Raw genomic sequence first — 23,729 nt, forward strand, 5'->3', positions numbered from 1 at the left:
TTGAAAATATTTTTTAAATTAATAAATTCCCTAAAATAAACTTTGATTTTTCCATTTTATATAAGGAACGCCATTTTGCTATGCCATTGTATTTAAGCATCCAGAGATTTTGGTGTCCACAGAAGGTCCTAGAACCAAACCCCAAAGGATACCAAGGTCCTGCTGTAAATCAAATCTACAAAAGCTCAAGCTACAACATCTTTCGCACAGTTGGTCCCAAAGATGCTGCGACATCCTTTTGCAAAACAGACCATTATTATATAATGCTGAAGGCGATACCTGTCTCTGCACAATTTAGGCACACTGAAAATGAAGAAGCCAAGCATCCCTAAATCCTTACCCACTGAAAAGGATGTTCTATCCCCATCCTGAGTAACCAATGTCTGATGACCATCAGAGGGAAATGAATCTACCGCTGTCATCTTTTCCATGGACGACAACTTCCACCAGAGGCAGCAGCATGGAGCACACAGAAAGAGGAGGATTAGAAAAGAATGGAAGAGTTCTGTGTGGTGCAAAGGAAAATTAACCATGAAGGGTTCAGCAGTACGTATAACATATATACCTGACTACAGCTGACTTCATGTATAAGTAGAGGGCAGGTTTGGGGGACAAAATTATGGATTTTGATATGACCTGTGAATAAGTCAAGGGTAAAACTTGGGGCCATGTAATAAAAGATCTAAAGAATGAAGCAAAGGATCTAAAGGATTTTAGCAAAAGAAAGCTTTTCGTATTTTAGAAAAATATTTTCAAGCAATGGATGACTGAATCCTTAGATGCAAAATCAGTGGATACACAGGGCAGACTTGTCTCTTTTTCAACAGAATGTATCTCAAGTGTTTTAAAACATAGGTCAGAAAGTTTTGTACATGTTTAACTTAACTTGGAATTTCTAACACCTTTACAATGTTTTTCAGGTCTAAGCATTTATGTTCTTCAGCATGGTTCTACCTTACTTTGCACTGGAAAAGGAAACAACGAATCTCCAGGTGCATATTGATGATCTCCATTATATTCTTTTTAAAAGTCTTGATGAATGTCCTGTTTTGTAAAAAGCTTTTTACAAAACAGGATAGTCATCAAGATTTTTAAAGCATTTATCCAGATTTTTAAAGATTTCATCAAGATTTTTACAAAACAGATATTCACTAAGATTTTTAAAGAATAAAATTTAGCCCATAAATAAACATGTAAAAACTCGTCTCGTCCTTTGCCTGTCGATTACAATCCATTCTTTTCTCTACCTGACTTCGGCCATATGGTCGCTTTTTGCCTTTCCTCGGGTGCAACTGCACTTAGGAATAATGCTGTTTGATCCTACTCTAACTGCCATGGCTCCATCCTACAGAAACGTGGGATCTGTTAGCTGTTTATCGATCCATTTCCTGTATTGCTATGTTCTGTATTTGTATTATCCTACTTGTGAGTATGTATTTTCCCTGGATAATGATTAACCTTCCATTTTGAAGCCAAGCCCTCCCTCCAGTCCATCTGCCTTGGTCCAGGCCTCGGAGGTTGAGAGGAACTGCTGGACCTCTTACCCTTTCCCGTCACCACTCCCTTCTCCTTCTGTGTCATGTCTTTTTAGATTGTAAGCCTGAGGGCAGGGAACCGTCTAACTAAAAAGATTGCATGTACAGCGCTGTGTAAATTTACAGCGCTTCATAAATAAAGGTTAATAATAATAATAAATAATAAAGTGAGGTATCAGAACTCTTTGGTAAAGAATGCTAAAGAGCCTGCAAAACTGCAAAAGATTGCATTTGCATAGGATAAAGCTACAGTACTTACAGTAGTGTCAAACAGCATTACTCCTCCATTGTAGATGTACCCCTCTTCTCTTGACTCACCACCATTTGGATCATTTCCAGAAAAAAGTCCAACAGTGCTGGGGAGGTTTAAAACATTCTTCAAAACCATCATTCCTACCCCTTTGAAACCATCAGGATGAAAATCTCTCACCTGATGTTGTTCCCCTTTTATCTCTCTTGTCTGACTCAGGAGGAAACCTTCAGCCAGGGCCACTGCCTGTGAACAGGTCTCCACTTGACATTCTCGCACCCAGCTCTCCATCTCTGGGGGAAGGATAGCCAGGAACTGCTCCAGGACCACTAGGTCCATCATCTCAGCCTTGGTGTGTATCTCTGGCTTCAGCCACTGGCGGCAGAGAGTGTGGAGTCGGTGGCAAATGTTCCGGGGCCCCTCAGCGTCCAGGTAGCCAAAAAGTCTGAAGTGCTGTCTTTGTACATCTGAGCTGACAATATCATCTGCCAGGCTTTTCAGGACAGTTCTTCTTTCCCAGATCTCTCCACTGCTCCCATCCTGAACAGCACAAGAGCCTTTTCCCATCCTTGATCTGTTGTCCCAGGCAGCCTCCAACATGGCCAATGGTATATGTTCCTCTTTTTTTGCCAGACTAGGTTTCAAGGCAAAGATTGGCTAAATTCCTGAGAATATCAAGCCCTTGAAAGAAAATATCATCATCATCATCATCGGTGGATGACTTATTTCAGCATGCTTTTGGGATCAGATAATTTGCCCTCAAGTTTCACAAGAAAATGGGCAACTTACAGAAGACACAGAGGCTGCACCTGTGCTGCAGAAAGTATGCAGTTTGACACCGCTTTTATGGCCATGGTTCCATGCTATGGATTTTCTGGGATCTGTCATTTGCTGTGGCATCAGAGCTCTCTGAAAGGGACAGCTCTCAGAAAACTATAAATCCCAAAACTTCCATGGTATGGAACCACAGCAGTTAAAGTGGTGCCCAACTGCATTATTCCTGCAGTGCGGATGCAGCCACAGAGAAAGAAACTAGAGACAGCTGGAGTAGTCAGGCTTCCTTTTGTTAATGGCCAAGCTCTCTTTCCATTCACGGAGATTTCTCCACATCATCGAATAACATTTTCCTTCAGTTTCCAAATTTCTAGCATTACAGAGAGGGAGACACATACCGATAAAATGTACCCTCCAAATGTCCTGGTTTGGCTCAACCAGTCCGAATTAGTCCTCCCACCTTTCCATCTGATTCTAAAATGTCTCAGTTTTTCTCTCCCCCTCCCACATTCCCCCTTTATCCTCTCCTTACTTTCCTTGCAACAAACTGCATTCAAAGAGCAAGGCTAGTTTGCTATCTGTTTTTAGCTGAAGTTATGTATTGTATTTAATCTGTTGCTGTTCCCCCACCTTGATCCATGGGGCAGGGTAAGAAATGTTATTAATTAATTAGTTAACTCAGAGTGGGGGAAAGGAAGGGATATAATCTTGCCCTTCCCTGTAGGCTCAAGTAAAGCAAGTTTTTATTGTAAAACCTCTTTAAACAATTATACAGTATCTGTAAGCCACCTTGGGTCCCTTTCTGGGAGAAAGGTGGCATCGAAATAAATGAATAGTAGAATAATAAAATAAGTAAGAAGTTGTAGCATGAATGCATGCAGTTTGACATGCCTTTCATTGTGATGGCTCCATCCTATGGAAACCTGGGATTTGTAGTTTGTTGTGGCACCAGAACTCCCTGACAGTATATCACAAAACTGCAGATCTCAGGATTGCATAGTATGGAGCTATGGCAGTTAAAGCAGAAGCAAACTGCATCAGTTCTGCAATGTAAATGGAGCCTCGGCGTGCCTCATTCGTATCTTTTAACATCTTTACGTCACTTGGTCACATGTCTCCTGGTTTTCATCTGTGAAATGTTGGGACCATTTGTGGAAATCATTCACGTCTACAAAGCTTTGTGACAGAGAAAGACTAAATATCTCACAAAACTACAAATCCCAGCATTTCAAAGGATTGAGCCATCACAGTTAAAGCAGTGCTGAACTGTATTAATTCTGCAGTGTAGATGCAGCCCAGGATCCTGAACACTAGAGTGTGCAAACCCACATAGCCATAAAAAACCCACTGGGTGACCTTGGACAAGTCACACTTTCTCAGCCTCAGAGGAAGGCAAAGGCACACCTCCTCTGTATAAGTCTTGCCAAGAAAACCCTGATAGAGTTGCCTTAAGGTCATCACTAGTCAGAAACAACTTGAAGGCACACAACACCATTATTATGTTAATGTTTTGACTGAACTGTCTTTAAGACCATTTTATTTATTATTTTATTCTTTTCATGTGAGGCTGGATGGTTTTAATGCTGCAAAAAGTTTGATTCTATTTTTTTTTTAATGTGGACTCTTTTGTATGTCTTTCAAAAGGTTGTTTCAGAGGCCTCTTTAAGGCCCATTACAAACAGGCAAAATGAGGTGTGGCGGTGGCGGTACTAAGGTTAGGGAGCACGCACCATGCAGACGCTCCCTAACCCTAGTACGTATTCTGTACGTCAAAATGGCGGCGCCCTGTACACACGGGCGCTGCCATTTTGATGCGACAGACGCTTAGTGTCCGCACGTTGTGGCACACTTGTGACGTCATGAGTGCGTCATTGGTGCACTCGGGCATCACAGGTGCGCCAGAGAAAGAACCTGCTTTTTGTGGGTTCTTTTTTTGCCAGCGGGAAACCATGTGGTTTATTCTCTGTGGCTTCCCGCCGGCAGAAAAGGAGCCACTGGCAGACCGCCCTTTTTGGGCAGTCTGTATCCTGCCTAAGTCGTTTCTGTTCCCAACCTTTAAATTAGTTAGATTTATCTTCATGATACAATAACATACAATTAGAAGTTTTATGGGTGTACAATTCTACACCCCAGCACCAAAGGGGAGTGTGCTGTACTGTTTTAACTAAACTGCCTTTAAAAGCTTTTTATTTATTTACTTTTTAAAACTACACTCTACTCCTTTAATATGAGGCTGGATTGTTTTAATGCTGTAAATATTTCAATTCTATTTTTAATGTGCAGTTTTTTAATGTTTCTAAAAAAGATTATACAGTAGCCTGTATAGGTTCTTTTTGTTCCCAGCCTTTAAATGAGATAAATTTATCTTGCAGTGGGTCAATCCTGAGCTGGGATTTGAACCATGATATCCGGAGTTGTAGTGGTCTGAGCAGTGGATTATGACTCTAGAGAAACCTAATGGGTGACCCTGAGCAAGTCACACTCTCCCAGCCTCAGAGGGCACCAATGGCAACCCTCCTCCGAAGAAATTTGTCAAAAAACCCCCAGGACAGGCTTGCTTTATGGTTGCTATAAATCAAAAACCACTTGAAGACACACGACAACAACAAATTTTAATGTGTATTTTTTGCATGTTTTTAATTGCGTTCTCTTTTCAATTGTGAGCCCTCATGAGTCTCAGTTTTTGAGGGGGAGGACGTGGGATACAAATAAATGCAACTATAATAATATGAGAACAAGTGTGATACAGTGGTTTAAATGTTGGACTATGACTCTGGAGACCAGGGTTCAATTCCCAGCTCAGCCATGAAACCCACTGGGTGTCCCTGGGCAAGTCACATGCTCTCAGCCTCGTAGGAAGACAACGACAAACCTCCTCTGAACAAATCTTATCAAGAAAACCCTGTGACAGGGTTGCCATAACTCGGAAACAACATAGAGGCACACAAAAACAATAATAGCATATTAATAATAATACAGGTTGCATCTCTCTTACCCAGAATTCCAAAATCCAAAATAGTCAAGATGGGCAGCTGAGACAGTGACACCTTTGCTTTCTGACAGTTCAGTGTACACACACTTTGTTTCATGTCCAAAAAAATAATAAAAAAAATTTGTACCACATAATAATAATAATAATAATAATAATAATAATAATATTTATTTGTATTTTCCCGCCTCTCCCAGGTGGATCAAGGCGGGATTACAATCCAACAGTAACAATAAAATACAAGAATAAAACATATAATTTCAAACATTAAAACAGTTAAAAACAGTGCAGTCAACTTTTATATGATAAAATGTTCTGATCCTGGATAGAAGAGTGAATGATGTTGTTACAGAAGATTGGGTGGATAGGCTTGTCAGAAGAGATCCGTCTTAACTGCCCTCTTGAAACCTTCCAAAGAGGTAATAAGACGGATCTGTGCCTAACAAGGCCAATGCAATTTTAGGCTGCATCAATAGAAGTATAGTGTCCAGATCAAGGGAAGTAATAGTGCCACTCTATTCTGCCTTGCTCAGGCCCCACCTGGAATACTGTCTCCAGTTCTGGGCCCCACAATTAAAAAAGGACATTGAGAAACTGGAACGTGTCCAAAGGAGGGCGACTAAAATGGTGAATGGTCTGGAAACCATGAAGCCCTATGAGGAACGCCTTAGGGAGCTGGGGATGTTTAGCCTGGAGAAGAGAAGGTTAAGAGGTGATATGATAGCCCTGTTTAAATATTTGAAGGGATGTCATATTGATAAGGGAGCAAGCTTATTTTCTGCTGCTCCAGAGAACAGGACCCGGAACAATGGATGCAAGCTACAGGAAAAGAGATTCCACTACAACATTAGGAGAAACTTCCTGGCAGTAAGGGCTGTTTGACAGTGGAACAATCTCCCTTGGAGTGTAGTAGAGTCTCCTTCCTTTGAGGTCTTTAAACAGAGGCTAGATGGCCATCTGTTGGGGATGCTTTGATTTAGATTTCCTGCATGGCAGGGGGTTGGACTGGATGGCCCTTGCTGTCTCTTCCAACTCTACAATTCTATGATTCTATGACCAACACCTTGTACTGGGCCCGGAAACGAATAGGCAGCCAGTGAAGTGATTTTAGGATTGGTGTTATATGGTCTCTTCATTTACAGCGCTTTATAAATAAAGGTTAATACTAGTACTACTACTAATAATAATCTTCTAGTTGTCCCTGAGGTCAATCTGGCTGACATATTCTATACTAGAATCTTAGAATCATAGAATCATAGAGTTTGAAGAGACCGCAAGGGCCATCCAGTCCAACCCCCTGCCATGCAGGAAATCCAAATCAAAGCATCCCCAACAGATGGCCATCCAGTTGTAGTGATGTTTTTATTGCATCCCCTCCCTGGGCGGTCAACCATGATGGACAAGGATTGAGGGGGCACGTCATCTTCCTAACGCTTCCAAGGAGCTTGTCCACTTCATCGGTATTTACAAACTCAAAGTGATCTAGTTTAATGGGGTCCACGGAGTCACTGGATACCTCTCTTATTGTTTCTGTTATAATGCTGGCATTGAGATCAGCCCTTATCTGAGAGATTTTATCTGCAGAAGTCATTGAAAGCGTCACAGCAAGTCTTGGGTGGTTCTAGTAAAGGGTTCAGGGTGGGAGGCAGCTGAGTTAACGCTTTAACCACCCTGACAACCACACTTATCTTCAGGCTACGTGCATTAGGTGTATATAAAACACAAATTCAATATAGCCATCTTAGTTTTAGAATCAATACATAGAGAGATCTTGCAGTAGAATAAATAAATTATTTATTTCAGTTAGTTTCAAAGGTGCAACAAGATCTCTCTACATACAAAGCACAAATGAATGTCATGTTTAGACTTGGAGTCCCATCTCCAAGAAATCTCATGTTTGTCGTTGTGGTGGTTTGGGTGGTTGTCATGCACAAAACTGTTATTTTTTCCTAGTCAATAAAGTTTATTTTCCAAACAAAATTAGGACATTTCATACAATCTTTTCTAATTCCCTACTATACTAATACATATACAAAAACAAATAAATAAAATTAAAATGTATGCATCATAAGTTATGTGAAATTGTCATATTATATCAACAAAGTTCTTATATCTTACCTCCCTTAGTTCTCTAACAATAAATATTTTTGTTCCACTACTAATATTCCAGACAGTCTTATTCTTATTCTATAGTCTATAATTCTTAGTCTATAAACTATATTCTATAGTCGTTCGAAAGATACTGTATTCTCAGTCTTACTGTATACAATAAATGCTAGTAGCTAGTCATTATATCCCCCATTTTGTACATTTCCTGTTCTGTCTTGTTCTTATATTCTTTTTATTTATGGCCACCTTTTTTTACAATATTTTGTTCCTGGGGACCATTCCTTGTTCAATTTCTCTACATATACAAAATTATTAATAATAGATATTATGGATCAAATTACCTTCAGGCTAAGTTTATAAACTGTACACAAAACACCAATGAGTGTCATATTTAGATTTGGGTCCTCTCTCATCTCATCATGGACATGCAAGTACTCCAAAATCTGAACAAATCCAAAGTCCTAAACATTTCTGATGCCAAGCATTTTGGATAAGGGAGACCCAACCTGTAATAATAAGAATTATTTCCCCATCTGATCCAAATGCACACTAGGTAGGGCTGGAGAAGACTCACCCTGGAAGGGGGGCAAGGCCCACTTTGTCCTCCCAGATTTCTTCCAGGAAAAAAGGGCAGGGCAGAAAGAAGGAAGGGTGGCTCCTTTCTCTGACTCTTTGCAATCCTCCTTCTTCTGAACTCCCTTGCTTGCAGCTCCTCCTCTCTAGGAAGATGCATGCAAGCACACATGGCCGGAAAAGGAGGGGCTTTGGTTGTGCAAGCTTTATTGTGGTTGCGTGCCTTCCCAGTCCAGGATTTCATACTTCTTGTTGTTGTTGTGTACCTTAAAATCTTTCAGACTAATAACAACCCTCTCATAGGGTTTTCTTGGCAAGATTTGTTCAGAGGAGGCTTGCTATTGCCTCCCACTGAGGCTGAGAGAGTGTGACCTGTCCACCTGTATCTGCAAATAATGAAATGCAGCCAGCCTGGCCTGAGGGTTGGACTCTGGAGAAGAGGCTTTGAATCCCTCTTCAGCCAAAGGTGACCCTGGTCAAGTCACACGTTCTCAGCCTCAGAGTGGGTTTCCATACCCAAGCAGAGATTCGAACCCAGGCCTCCAGAGTCCTAGTGCAACTTTCAGAGCACTACACCATGCTAGTTCTCCACTTAACAAAACCAAAACTATTTATTTATTTATGATACCGGCCATCAAGATTACAATAAAAATCAAAGTGATACACATTCACAAAATGCACAATTTTTTTTTTAAAAGGAAAAGACATAGATCACAGTAAAAGCTGGATCTCCCTTATCCAAAATACCTGGGACCAGGACTGTTTGAGATTTTTTTTGGATTTTGGAAAACCTGTATTTGGATATATGTACATAATGAAATTTAGTACTGGAGTGTGATTCTGGAGAACAGGACTCAAATCCAAGCTCAGTCATGAAACCCACTGGGTGACCTTGGGCAAGTCATATTCTCTCAGCCTCAGAGGAAAGCAATAGCAAACTCCCACTGAAGAAATTTGCTAAGAATACCCTGTGACGGATTCGCCTTAGCGTCGCCATAAGTCAGGAACGACTTGAAGACATGCAGCAACAACATAATGAAATATTAGGAAGAACTTCCAGATGGTAAGAGCTATTCAACAGAGGAATACGCTGCCTTGGAGTGTGGTGGAGTCTCTTTGGAGTTGTTTCTTCCTGCATGGAAGGAAATTAGACTGGATGGCCCTTGGGGTCTCTTCCAACTCTTATGCGGCCACACTGATCCATCACACACCCTAACACAAAAATGTTGGAAGATTATTTTCGGTGTGTATTCCCTCTTCCCCTCTTTAGACAGATTTTCCTGCATGCAAATCCTGCCATCACCCCCCTCATTCAAACATCCCATTTGCTCCTACTGAGTCATAGGGCAATAACTTTGCAAATTTGTAAACAAACCATATGATTCAGGTCACTTCCATTTTGGGAAGTTCTCTCTCACACACAAAGATGATCTCCTGCCCTTTTCCATTCCCCATCTTCTTCCTCGTCTCAACTTTCTTTGAAAAGATGGTGAGATAAAGATTTCTTCTTTACCTTAACTATTCATTAGCTGGAACTCAAAGATATAGCTGTGTTAGTCTGTAGAATCAGTATATCTAAAGAGAGAGATCTTGTAGCACCTTTCATCACTTAGGTTAGGATATAGCCTCTATGTATATGTAGACTAAAACCATTAGTAAATTTTTGTTTAAACTGCAAGCTACTTGTGTTGTTTTTGAGTCAGTCTCAGTTCTTAGAGAAGCATAATCAAAGACAGGTTTCAGCTATTCTGCTGATATACAGCTAGACCTTAACAAGCTTGGCTTTAATAATTTTGATATTTAAATATTTTTATTTCCTTAACAAAGGCTGAAGCTTTAGGAAACTTGAGTTGCCCTGCAAAAAATACCCCAATTTTCTTTCGCCAGGCTTTTAGGCCCCTCTTGGCCATTTTATCTCTCAGCTCCAAAACATAAAGTAACTGGGCATCACTTCCAGTTTACTTTTGATTTTAAAAAGGACATTCCTGGACCTAAAATGGCTCTGCTGAGGGGCTAAAAAGATGACAAAATGTTTCCGCCATCCCATAGAGAGCATTTTGGGGTATATCTTGGCCCCGGGAGCCATGAAAATGGCCTTTGGAGGCTGCATGTGTCCCACAGTGTGGTACAGCTACTTTGACTGAATAGGCATCTCTAAGGCCAGACACAACTGCGTCCAAGGATTGTAAAAGAACTTGTACATGAAAACTGACATTGTCAGTTCCCAGTAAATCTATCCCCAGTAAATACAGGTTACAGTGGGCCCTTGGTATATGCTGAGTTTGGTACCAGGACCCCCCGATGGATACTAAAAATCCATGGATGCACAAATTCCATGATATACAAATGGGTAGTAAAATGATATATAAAATGGAAAATCAAGGTTTATTTAAAAAAATATTCTTTAACAATAGTCTCAAGCCTGGATGAATTCGTGGATAAAGTATTCGTGGATAAAGTATTGGTGGATACCGAGGGCCAATGTATTTATCTGAACAACAACAACACTGGATTATCATCCAACTCAAATTGTCAGGAAAAGTTGATAATTCCTTTCAAAAGGACTAGGGATGTGATGGACATGCTGTTCAGAAGTGAAGGAGCATAAAACCATCACCACACAGCATTTTTGAGATGGGGAGCTGGGCCCATGGGACTTCATCCAAGTCACTGGGAGGTACACTTCAAAAATGCTAGAAATCTGTAGGTTTTTGGAAATCAGGAATGATAGGTCTTGCAGTATTTTACCATTTGGAACAGACTTTTTGCAGTAATGCAAATATATACATACATATATAAACTGTACACACACAGGCAAAATGACAACATCTTCAGAAACTAGAATGAGGAACATCTTTGTATTATTTATTTTTGTACTATGGATGTTTCCCTCTCCTCTGCATAGTGAACCATTTCCTGGAATTAAATCACTCTCTTAAATTTCTGAAAAAATAAATAAGGAAGTCCTTCTGAAAAAAAGAAAGAAAAGAAAACAGCATGGATTTTAAAATTAAAATCCTTGGTCCATTAAAGGTTAAACACAAGAGGCTAAATTCCTTCTCGTTCTATAAAAACATCTAGAATTTTCTGATATTCCTTTTCCTAACCTGCTCCTTTCCATAGAGTCTTCCAACCTTATTAGTTGGTTTTAACACCTGCTCTTTAAACATCTAGCTGCCCATTCTTACAGCTTGATAAAAATTTAAGTTCATTGTTTTGTTGTTGTTGTTGTTGTTGTGTGCTTTCATTAGTTTCTGTATGGCGACCCTAGGGCAAACCCATCATGGATACTGGTCTAACAATCAACTAGTGCCAATAAACTTTTAAAGTTAAAATGTTTAAATTCAGTCACTGGTGTTCCAGTAAGAGGGTTGGGAAATAATAACAATAGCCAGACTTTAAAAAAGAAAGAAAGAAAAAGAATATGCAATTAAAAAAAAACAGGAGTATTTTCTAAAAGTAATTTGTTTTATACCAACCTGGTTTAAACCAACCAACCCTAGTCCAGATATTCCATGATGATGAAGTTTTAAATCATTTAATTATTGTAAACAGTTTAATCCTGTTTTAATGTTCATTTTTGGAATGTTTTTAACTGTATCTTTAAAAAAACTAAGGCCCCATACAGACAGGCCAAAATAAAGCTGCTTCGAGTCACTTTGGAGGTATGCTTCCATCTGGGCTGCGGCCCAAGGGACTCCCTGCTGCCCCGGAGGACGCTGCTGCCTTTTCCACCTGGCAGCGGCCCTGGTGAGGACTCTTTGTTTGCCGCCGCGACGGCGTTTTTGAAAGGGGAGGGGCCAGGTGAGAGCGGCCCCTCATAAGCCGGCTCGCCGGCCTCCCCGAAGAGGACGCCGCCCGCCCGCCCGCTTCCATCTGGGCTGCGGCCCAAAGGACTCTCCTTTACCCCTATACCATCGGGGAGGAGCGCCAAGGACAATTTGCCTGGCGCCGCTGTTGCAGTCTTTTTGGAGGGAGGGAATTTTAGAGGGGGGGTGTAGGTTTTATTGTCAGGGGATTGTTTTTCTGCTTTGTATTATACTGCTTTTTCTGCTTTGTATTATACTGCTTTTTTTCTGTATTGTATTATGTATTATGTACTGTATTTTTATATTGTTGGCATTGTATGGTATTGCATTGTTTTTTCCCTGTGCATTGTTTTGCTTTGTATTCTGAGACTCTTGTAAGCCGCCTTGATCATATGGAAAGGCGGGGTATAAATAAAACTAATAATAAAACTAATAATAATAAATAATGCATGCGTATTTAGAGCCCGGAATCTGCACCAAAGCCATGATCCAGTCCTAAGGACTGGTGCACAGCTTTGGTGCAGCTTCCGGACTCTTAGGATGCATGTATCATGTAAACAGCATACCTCCAAAGTGACCTGAAGCAGCTTTATTTTGGCCTATCTGTATAGGGCCTAAGTTGTCTTGTGTCCCAATTTTGGGGAAAAGCGGGATATAAATAAACCTACTACTACTACTACTACTAATAATAATAATAATGTAGTAAGGCTTACTGTTGAACATAAAGAAAACAAAGTTAATGACAATGGAGAATCTTGACAAATTCAACCTAGTCAATGAAGAAATAGTAGTGGTAAAAAAGTTCTTATACCTAGGATCAAACATTGATAGAAATAGGGATTGCAGCTATGAAATCAGAAGATTAAGAATGGGGAGAGCAGCTATGAAAGAAAAGATTCTAAAATGCAAAGATATACAATTCAGAATAAAAGTTAGCATCATACAAGCCATTGTATTCCCCATTACTATGTATGGATGTGAGAGCTGGACAGATAAGAAAGATGATAGGAGGAATGTCCATTCATTTGAGATGTAGTGCTGGAGAAGAGTGATAAGTCAAAAGGACAAACAAATGGGTCCTAGAACAGATCAAGCTGGAAACCTCCCTGGAAGCCAAGATGACCAAATGAAGCTGTTGTATTTTGGACTCATCATGAGAAGGAAGGACTCACTGGAAAAAACAATAATGCTAGGAAAGGTGGAGGGAAGGAGAAAGAGAGGAAGGTCACATGCCAGATTGTTTTTCTACATGAGGACAATAGAAGGAATAAACTGCATTATACTCTGGTTGCTTCAAATATGAAAACTGGGTATCGTTAGCTTTACACTAGTTGTACCAATCCCCTTCTCCCAAATTTCAGTCAACCTCTTGGAAGTGGTTTCATGGAAGTATTAAACTTTATGGGGAAACACAACTTAAATTCAAAGTTGCTGCAGACCAGTGGTTCCCAATCTTTGGTCCTCCAGATGTTTTGGACTTTAGCTCCCATAATACCTGATTGTTGGCCAAGTTGGCTGGGGCTTCGGGGACCTGAAGTCCAAAACCAATGGAGGACCAAAAGCTGGGAACCCCCAAAGGGCACCAGATAGGAATTCCCCCAGCACCAACTTCTGAGCTTCTTGTATATATCAGTTCTCATGGGTTCCTCCCCTGTGTGAATGAGCTTATTAATGAGTGAAACTTATCTTCTGACTGAACCTTTTTCCACAAACCAAGCATTTGAACGAGATTTCTCCTAGTTTATCTACATATTCAAGTTCTTCCCACACTTCAAACATTTCAATAGTCTTCTTCTCCATGTGAGGTTTGATGTCGAGTGAGCTTTCTCTTCTGGCTGAAGCTCTTTCCAAACTCCAAGCATTTAAATGGTTTCTCCCCTGTGTGAGTTTACTTGATGGTACATGAGGTTTTTTCCCAAGCGAAACTCTTCCCAAATTCTAAACATTTAAAGGGTTTCTTACATGAGTCAGCTGCAAGATGACGAAGGAAGTGTGCCTTCCATCTGAATTTCTTTCCACAGTCCAAGCATTTAAAGAATCTCTCCTCTGTGTGAATTACTTGGTGTAAACTGAGGCGTCCCTTTCCAGTGAAACGTTTTCCACAATCCAAGCATTTAAATGGTCTTCCTCCTGTGTGGGTTCCTTGGTGAGTAGTGAGTTGTGCCTTCTGATTAAAACTTTTCCCACACTCCAAGCATTTGAATAATGGATTTTCTCCTGCATGCGTAACTTGATGAGACTCAAGCTCTTTCTTGGTATTATAACTTTCTCCACAGTCTAAACATTTAATTTTTTTCTCCTCTGTGTGAACTGCTTGATGACAAAGGAGATGTGACTTCCATCTGAAAATCTCCCCACACTCTACGCATTTAAATGGTATCTCCCCAATATGAGCTGCTTGATGAGAAGTGAGTTGTGTCTTCTGACTGAAACGTTTTCCACACTCCAAGCATCTGAATGAGTTTTCTCTTGCGTGTGTAAGTTGGTGGGATTCGAGATCTTCTTTGGTATCTAAACTTTTCCTAGACTCTAAACACTGCAATGAGTTTTCCTCTGTGTGATTTTTTTGATGATGCCCGAAGCTTGACTTCCATCTGAAACTTACCCCACATTCTACACATTTAAATGGTTTTTTCCTGCCGTGGGTTTTTTTATGAGAAATAAATTGTGTCTCTTGACTGAAACTTCTTCCACACTCCAAGCATTTAAACATCTTCTCTTCTGTGTGAATTACTTGGTGAAGAGTGAAGCTTAACTTCTGGCTGAAAGATCTTCCACATTTCAAGCATTTAAAGGGTCTCCCTTGCAAGCGAGCCTCTTGATAGTGAGTGTAGCTTATATTCTGACTAGAAATTTTTCCACACTCCAAGCATGTTGTTTCTCTCCTGTATATAATCTGTTTCTCTCCTGTGTGAACTTTTTGATGGGAAATCACACATTTCTTAAAACAGAAGGTGCACCCGTCAATTTTGGAGCCTTGCTTCTCTGGATCAGTTGTGTTTGGATGACAGAGACTTGAATTAGAACTAAGTATTTCCCCACATGCCAAAGCATGATATTCACTACTTGCTTTTCCCTTTTCTGTTGGGTCTTGGATTGAGATGTCATACATATCACCACTCTCGGAAGTGTGGACTTTGTTTGTCATATTGTCTTTGGTGTCCGTTTGTCTTGTCTGCCCTTCTTTCTGTTCAAATTTGCCTCTTTCTAGCAATACCTTTTGGGGTTCTCCTTCCTTTTGGGTCTTCTGCTCATCACCATCTATAATGGATAGAAACAAATGGTCAGAGAGAAATGGAAATTACGCCCAAAGAGTTAACAAGACTCCAAATGTCACTGATTTGCATTCATTTCAGCTACTACTGGGAGAAATGGGACTCCAGGGTCTCTCCACTGGCATTCCTGAGAGTCCAGCTCCACAAAGACCACAGGTATATAGCAGTTACATGGTTTGAGGAACCTAAATACCCTGTCCTGTCTGATCCTGGAACCAAAGCAGGGTCAGCCTTGGTTAATACTGTACAGTACCTGGATGGGAGATCACCGATGAATACCAGATTTATATTTCAGATGAAGAATACAGCAAAACCACCTCTGACTATTCTTTGCCTAAGAAAACACTATGAAAGTCATGGGGCTGCTGTAAGTCAACAGGCGACTATAAGGCACAGACACACACACAGATACAGTTTGAGGGTGGGAGCAGGAGAAGGATGGAGGCTTACCTAGGAGGGCCATGTTCTCTGCCATAACGTCTCTATGAAGGGTCCTTTGGTTGGGATTCAGGAGTGCCCATTCCTCCTCCGTGAAATGCACTGCCACGTCATCAAAGGTCACCTGAAGCAAGAAATGTTATTAATAATATGTCAGCCTCTATCACAAAACTGGGCAAAGTGCCACCAGAAGACCACATGCTGACCTCAAGGTTATTTTTGTGCTCCACAAGGGTAAAAAAAATTGCTCCCAAATGCTTTCTAGGGGACATGGGGCAGTCTCAAAATATTTTTGGGATCTCCTGGGCCATTCTTGGCCTAGGAAAAGATATTTTGAAACACAGAACCAATCAGAAGTGACTGGAGGTCACTTTCTGTTTTGAAAAAAGGGACCTATAAACATGGCAAAAATGACCTCCGGCCCCCATGTTGGGGCATTTGGGGACAACAAAATTGAGAGAGGGGGATTGCAGTGAGGTATGACCCCTTCAGGTCTCCTTGAGGGCTACTGTGGCTCCCCATCCTGTCCCTGCTCTATCAGAAAAGAAAATGATGTATATTTCATTTCCGCAAGTGAAATAACATTTTTAAATACAGCATTCATAGTGGGCATCTTTGATAAAAAGAAAGGAAGAGAGAGAGATTCTTGAATGTCAAGAAAAGGGACACTCAGACTGCCCCTTGTTGACCCTATAGGAACCCTGCCCCACCTGATCCTGTCTTGCAGAAGTCATTTGTAGTGGATCAGTATCTGGATGTAAATCAGTATGTTCTGCCCTGGTCCACATTCCTTCTCCTGTGAAAGACACAAAAGGCAAAAGGGAGAGTTATTTCCTGTTCTCTTTAATTCTGAGTGACATCTTTTAAGATTTGCCAAACTATACATGCAAAGGATGCTGAAGGAGACTTAGGAGTATCTCTGAGGTTGACAGGGGAATATACTGTATATATTTAAAAACAGTCTTAATGTATGTGAAGAGAGCTGAACAAGGAGAATGGATCCTTAGATGCAGTGACCACATCCTCCATGGATTTGTTATATACCACTGAAGAAATTTGTCAAGAAAACCCCATAATAGGGTATAAAGTTGCCATAAGTTGGAAATGATTTGAAGGTACACAGCAACAACAAATGTGAAGGGAGCTGAACAGGAGGGAGAATGGGATCCTTAGATGCAGGGATCACATCCTCCATGGATCTTTTACTGTATATACCCAAATCTAATCAAGACATCTATTTTTAGAAACCTTGGAAAATATTTTAGGCATGTAAAAAAAACCCAACAGAACAAATCTGAACTAAATTTTACTGTATTAAGGGATTAGAAGGAGCGGGGGTTTTTTGGCTCTGGCCATCTGACGATTTGGCCCACATTCCTCATTATTCTCCATACAGAGACAGCAGGAATTTTGGATGGACTCTGGGGCTGACTAATGACAGCCTAGATATCAATCTAGAAAAGCAGCCTTTGCACTGCTCTTTGAGCATTCAAACACATGTGATTCCAATGTTCTGGTTAGGCTGTAGAAAACACTCAAAGAGACAAACAATGAGACATGCCTTGATATATCCATTTGGATTACTGTAATGTGCACAAACTGGCTTTGGAAATGGTTCAGAAACTTCACTAGGTTTAAAATGCTGCAGTCACACTAGTCTGGGCCATATAATTCCTCTCTTTTAATAGCTTCTCTGGTTGCTGGTCCATTTCCAAGCAAAATTCAAAGTGTTGGTTATGACCATTAAAGCCCTCCACAGTTGGGTCCAGACTATTTGAAAGACTGAGGCCTGTTCCAGACTGCCAAAATAAAGCTGCTTCAGGTCTCTTTGGAGGTATGCTATTTAAATGATGCGTGGGTCCTAAGAGTCCGGAGGTCGCACCAAAGCCACACTCCATTCATAAGCACCGGAGTGCAGCTTTTGGTGCAGCTTCCGGATTCTTAGGATGCATGCATCATTTAAATAGCATACCTCCAAAGAGACCCGAAGCAGCTTTATTTTGGCAGTCTGTAACAGGCCTGAATCTCTCTATATGAGCCAGCCTGAGTTCTAAGATCTTTTGGGGACAGCTTTTTCTCAATCCCACCAACATCACACAAACATTTGGGATAGACACAAGAGACAGCCTCCAAGACAGTGGAACTCCCTCCTTGTTTTCTCTGATGGCCCATTAAATTAAATTAAGAACTTTTTATTTCTGCAGGTTGTTGCTGATTTTAATTACATGGCTGAACAGTAATCAAAGTGGTGTGTTCTGTGTTTTTATTCTGTTTGTTTTTACTTGTGTTTTAAATGTATTTTGAACTCTTTAACTATTCAGAGTTACAGCCATGTTAGTCTGGAATATCAATATGGAAAGGGATCCTGCAGCGCCTTTGAAACTAACTGTGCCATGCATCTGAGGAAGTAGACCAAGTCTACAAAAGCTTATGCTACAACATCTTTCACAGTTAATCTCAAAGGTGCTACAAGATCCCTTTTGCATGCTCTTTTTAACTACAGTGAGCCCTTGATATCCACTGAGGTTTGGTTCCAGGATCTCCTGTGGATACCAAAATCCATGGATGTTTAAGTCCTATTATATATAATGGGGTAGTAAAATGTTGTCCCTTATATAAAATGACAAAATCAAGGTTTTCTTTTTGGAATTTATATCTTTTGAATATTTTCAGTCTGTGGATGGTTCACTCCATGGATAAGGAATCCATGGTTATGGAGGGCCAATTGTATGTGCTTTTAATAGAACTGATGTTTCATTGTTGTTTTAACTTTTGTAACAGTATATTAAAATGCTGAAGCTCACACCCAGCACAATTTAGGAAGACTAAAGAGGATGGAGCCAAGGAGAAAAGTACCCCTTTAATCCTTACCCAATGAGGTGGTCAGTCTGTCCCCATCCTGTGTGACCTGTGTGGACTCCAGCCTCTGATGACAGTTGGAAGGAAACTTCTCTATCTCAGTCATCTTTTCCACAAACAACTCCTTCACCTGATGAAGACATGTGGATCATACAGAAAGAGAAGGATTAGGAAAAAAGAATGGAAGAGGACCGGGATCCATTCAAACAACAGAACTGTGGAGCTATTACAGTATATCTCAGTTAACAATGTAAATGCATTCCTGGCCATTACATCTTTAACAAAATTTTGTTACTCAACATAGAGGTAGCATGGAAAGAACAGGGATAGGTTCTTACACTAAGAGAGAAGGGAATGTCAACATATTTCATCATTTTTTAAAATTCAAAACGAACAGTATACAAAATGAAACCATCAGGTCAGCCAAACCTTGCATAACTAAACGAAAATCTTCCAGAGACCACTTGAAGACTACATTCAAAATGCACCCAGGGCTGATTTTTGCCCCACAAGTTTTCACTTTTGTTATGATTGACATCTTTGTAGCCATATGTATAGATCTATGCTTTTTTAATAAGCTGGATGTAACTGGTGAGGTAAACACATCTACTCTTGCCTTCCTGCTCCATTTTGCTGTTTGCACATGTTTAGTAAGGGACTCTGGAAGCATTTACTGTTTACCTTGACTGTTGCAGGGAGACACACACACCTACAATAGGATAATGTAGAGTAGAATTTAATTCTTTTCCAGCTCAAGTTCAATGGCATTGTTTACTGCAGACCTGCTGCTGGATGATGATGACTTTCACTCTCACCTCCTGTTTCTCCTCTCTTTTCTCCTCTGCCTGGCTCAAGAGAAAACCTTCTGCCAGGGCCACCGCCTGGGAACTGGTCTCAGCTCCACATTCTCGCACCCACTTTCCCATCTCTGGGGGCAGGACAGTAAGAAACTGCTCCAGGATCACCAAGTCCAGCATCTCAGCCGTTCTGTGCCTTTCTGGCTTCAGCCACTGATGGCAGAGAGAGTGGAGTTGGCTGCAAACCTCTCGGGGGCCCTCAGCCTCCTGGTAGCGGAACTGCCTGAAGCGTTGCCGTCGCACATCTGGACTGAGTATATCTTCTGTCAGGCTCTTCTGCATGACACTTATTTCCCCAAATTTTCCATCACTCCCATCCTGAACAGTAGAAGAGCCTTTTCCTAACTCGGGGCCAACTGAGTCACACTCAAGAGTCCTTGTCCCATTCTCCAAGGCAGCCTCTGACATGGTTGAAGATGCTCTTTTCCATTTGGCTAAATTCTGTCTCAAGGCAGAGACAGGTAGCATTCTCAGGAATGCCGAGTCCTACAACGAAAACAAGATGTTTATTCAATTAGTTATTTTGAACATTTTTTAAAGGGAGGGTGATGTTTTACAATCCATATCTAGAAAGAAACTATCTTCTCTCTATATAGCTCAGGTCCAGGTTATTTGGCAAACTGCATCTGATCTGGCCTGGGCTCTAAGATCTTCAGGAGAGGGTCTTCTCTCAGTCTCATCACCACTGCAAGTACAGCTGGTGGGCATATGAGACAGGGCCTTCTCTGGCTGCCCCTAGACTCCGGAACTTACTTCCCAGGTAAGCTGCTCTGAATCCTAGTTTTGGGGGAAAGGCGGGATATAAATATATATATAATAATACTAATAATAGGTAGTGAGGGTGGGTTGTCAACATTAGGAGGAACTTCCTAACAGTAAGGGCTGTTTGACAGTGGAACATACTTCCTCAGAGAGCGGTGGAGTTTCCCTCCTTGGAGGTCTTTAAACAGAGGCTGGATGGCCATCTGTCAGGGATGCTTGATTGAGAGTTCCTGAATGGCAAGAGGTTGGACTGGATGGCCCTTGTGGTCTCAGACTCTTCCAACTCTATGATTCTATGATTCCACCACAGACCAAAGCTTTCATATAGCAGCACAATCCTTTGAATTTCACTTGTTACAGGCTGAGCACCATTTTGGGACACTTTTGCAAAATGTAAAGATTTTTAACTGGGGGAAATGAACAGGCATGTTAATAATGTTTTAAGCTATTTTATACAGCAGCATGGTGCAGTAGTTTGGGTGCTGGATTATCACTCTGGAGAACAAGATTCAAATCCCTGCTCAGCCATGGAAAGCCACTGGGTGACCTTAGGCAATTCACACTCTCTCACCCTCAGGGATAGAGAGAGAGAGAGAGAGGTGCACTGGCAAAAGCCCCTCTGAACAAATCTTCCCACGAAAACCCTATGACAGGCTTGCCTTAGGGTCACCATAACTACTTGAAGGCACCAAACAAAAACAGCAACAAATTAATATAAACAAAGTTATCAAACAGGTGTACAGACCTGTCCTGAATTTGCAAGACCTGAGCAGGGCTGTTCATGACCCAGATTCATAGGGGTCCAAAACTTACTGCAAAGATAATCCCGTTTGAGACTGGCTTGGCTTCATGCTAGGGGATTCTGGGAACTGTAGTTTTGTGACACTTAGCCTTCTCTGTCAGAGAGCTCTTGTGCCACAATAAACTACAATTCCCAGGATGCCTAATCATTATGTCTCACAGTAACCCTTTAATGCCTGGTTACTATTAAGACCCGCATTGTACATTTTCCTTGGGACTCTACATCCCAACAGGATTTACCATTCAACAATTGACCAATAGTAGTTTCTAGATCAAGGGAAGTCATAGTGCCACTCTATTCTGCTCTGGTCAGGCCCCACCTGGAATATGCGTCCAGTTCTGGGCGCCACAATTCAAAAAGGACATTGAGAATCTGGAGCCATGTGTCCAAAGGAGGGCGACTAAAATGGTGAAGGGTCTGGAAACCATGAAACCCTATGAGGAAGGACTCAGGGAGCTGGGGATGTTTAACCTGGAGAAGAGAAGGGCTAAGAGGCTGGTGCAGCTCTCCATCTGCTGCTCACCTCCGTCCCTCCCCAGAGACAAGGGGGCTGAGCCCAGCCACAAAGTGGGAAGGGTCTGCCTGCAGGGGCTCTCTTGAAGGGGGGACTTCTGCTTCCAATGCCCCTCTAGGAAAATTCACCTCTGTGGCCAGAAGCGGCGGGGCTACACTCGGAAACGCGTCTTCTTTGTCCTCTATACCTGTATTTCCTTCCTCTCTAGGAGTCGCAACTCTCCTCATTTAACCCTCTGTCAACAACAGCTATATTCATCTTTAAGCCGCCTTTCTCCCAGGAAAGGACCCAAGGCGGATCACAGATTTAAAAAAACACCCTTTCTTTTCTGCTGCTTGGCAGCACTGCCCAAGTGTGCAACTGGATGCAAACTTGACACACATGAGCATTTGCACACACACACACACAACTCTGATCCTGGATGCAATGCATAGAATCATAGAATCATAGAATTGAAGGATACCCCAAGGGCCATCCAGCCCAACCCCCTTCTGCCATGCAGGCACTTTCAGTCAAAGCACTGGACAAGAATGTGCCATTTGTTTTGTAAAGGAAGTTATGCATGTATTAAGGGCAGGCACCAACAATATTCTGGTCACTGTTTAACATCCTTCTCAGGTCTTGCAAACTCAGGGCTGTGTCTTCCTTTACTGAGTCAATCTGAATTCAAAGCTATAGCTGTGTTAGTCTGTAGAGTCAGTATGCAGAGAGATCTTGTAGCACCTTTGAGACTAACTGAAATAAAGACATTGGCAGCATGATCTTTCATAGATTTCACTCTACTTCCTCAGTTGCATCTGCATCATAGATTTCACATACATTGAAGTCTACGAAAGCTCATGTTGCCAACCTCTTTATTTCAGGGCTGGTACAGACCGTCATGAAAAGGCAGCTTCTAGCCAGCTTGGGGGTGTGGCATATGCTATGCACAACGCATGCCCCCCATGATGCCCAGCAGCCGGCTTCACCTAGCTGCCCACCTGGCAGCCAGCTTTTGGGAGCTCTGGTGGCACAATGTTTACACACCGCAGGAGCATCGTAAAACCACAGTGGTGCAGAAAAAGCCAGCTTTTTATCAGCACAAAAGAGAGCGGCAAGAGTGTGCAGCTGCTGCAGCCCTGATCTGACTTTCTTTGTTCTGCACCTCAGTTCGTCTCAAAGGTGCTACAAGATCTCCCTACATACTGAGTCAATCTGCTCACACTTCTCCATTGCACACAGTCCCTCCCCATCCCATGCTCTCATCCAATCTGCAAATACACACTCTCTGCTAGTCACACCACATCTGTCTATCGCTCTGCTGCACACACAATCCAGTACTGTTTAACATATTTTACATACTGTACAAAAGATACAAACTCACTTTTATTTTACTATTTCACAGCTGGTGGAACAACACAAAATGAAAATGAATGGCAAATCTCACTCTCTCAGCCCCATGGGAAGACAATGGCAAACTTCCTCTGAATAAATATTTCCCAGAAAATCCTAGGACAGGATCACCACAAGTCAGAGTGTACTCAGGGCATGTAAAAACAATGGCAAAGAAAGATATTAACACGTATTTTACTATACTGTATTACAGTTTGTGGAGTATAACAAAATGCATACACCACACCCAATAGCAATTTCTAACAGGAAGGAAATGTGGGAAGCATCTGAAGAAATCAAGGGGCTGCCTAAGGAGGTTTCAAATTAGTTGTGTTTTTAAAAACAGCACGTACTGTATAAGAAAAGGTTGTCGTTATGAGGACCTTATGACAAACCTACGAAAAAGTTTTCTTGGAAAGATTTATTCAAAGAGAGTTTGCTATTGCCTTCCTCTGAGGCTGAGAGAGTGGAACTTGCCCAATGTCACCCACTGGATTTCTATGGCTTAGCAGGGATTCAAATCCTGGTTTCCAGAGACACAGTCCAATGCTCAAAGCACTCCACCATATTTGCTTTACTGACTAGAAATGGAAGATGGAACAAATCAACAAGGAAAAATGCAAACCAGTAGTCAGTATTTGTACGGACAAGATAAGGAGCACTAATGTCCCAAACAATTTCAGGCTCAGAAAAGAGGTTAAAAATAATGTCCAAGCATGGTATAGTGATTTGAGTGAGTCTTGGGATAACACTCTGGAAGACCTGGGTTTGAATCCCCACTCAGCCACACAAGTTCACTGGATGAATTTAGG

At 41.5% G+C, this 23,729-nt stretch overlaps 2 protein-coding genes across 4 annotated transcripts in view; both read right to left on the reverse strand.

Moving 5' to 3' along the window:
• LOC121923383 (zinc finger protein with KRAB and SCAN domains 7-like) overlaps positions 1–8,456 on the reverse strand; it is a 30,935-nt gene extending 22,479 nt beyond the window's left edge. The window contains exons 1-3 of the mRNA XM_042453754.1: positions 8,232–8,456; positions 1,966–2,466; positions 341–440 (exon numbers count right to left, since the gene is read on the reverse strand). Coding sequence (XP_042309688.1) covers positions 341–440; positions 1,966–2,385 — 520 coding nt within the window. The 5' untranslated portion in view covers positions 2,386–2,466; positions 8,232–8,456. The remainder of the gene's footprint in view (positions 1–340; positions 441–1,965; positions 2,467–8,231) is intronic.
• Positions 8,457–13,151: 4,695 nt separating this feature from the next.
• Positions 13,152–21,672, reverse strand: LOC121924252 (zinc finger protein 25-like). Of its 3 annotated transcripts, none has more exons than XM_042455543.1 (6): positions 21,556–21,672; positions 19,427–19,954; positions 18,624–18,741; positions 16,463–16,548; positions 15,765–15,876; positions 13,152–15,300 (listed from the first exon to the last, which is right to left on the reverse strand). In XM_042455543.1, exons 2-6 carry the CDS (start codon positions 19,934–19,936, stop codon positions 13,928–13,930), a joined length of 2,199 nt encoding a protein of 732 aa, XP_042311477.1. In that variant the 5' UTR covers positions 19,937–19,954; positions 21,556–21,672; the 3' UTR covers positions 13,152–13,927. The 3 variants fall into 3 exon arrangements, with proteins under 3 accessions (XP_042311477.1, XP_042311476.1, XP_042311478.1); XM_042455542.1 differs by lacking the exon at positions 21,556–21,672 and adding an exon at positions 20,976–21,110; XM_042455544.1 differs by lacking the exon at positions 21,556–21,672 and adding an exon at positions 20,372–20,390.
• Positions 21,673–23,729: the final 2,057 nt, after the last annotated feature.

Source organism: Sceloporus undulatus, chromosome 2 (assembly GCF_019175285.1).
Source record: "Sceloporus undulatus isolate JIND9_A2432 ecotype Alabama chromosome 2, SceUnd_v1.1, whole genome shotgun sequence".
Taxonomy (NCBI): domain Eukaryota; kingdom Metazoa; phylum Chordata; class Lepidosauria; order Squamata; family Phrynosomatidae; genus Sceloporus; species Sceloporus undulatus.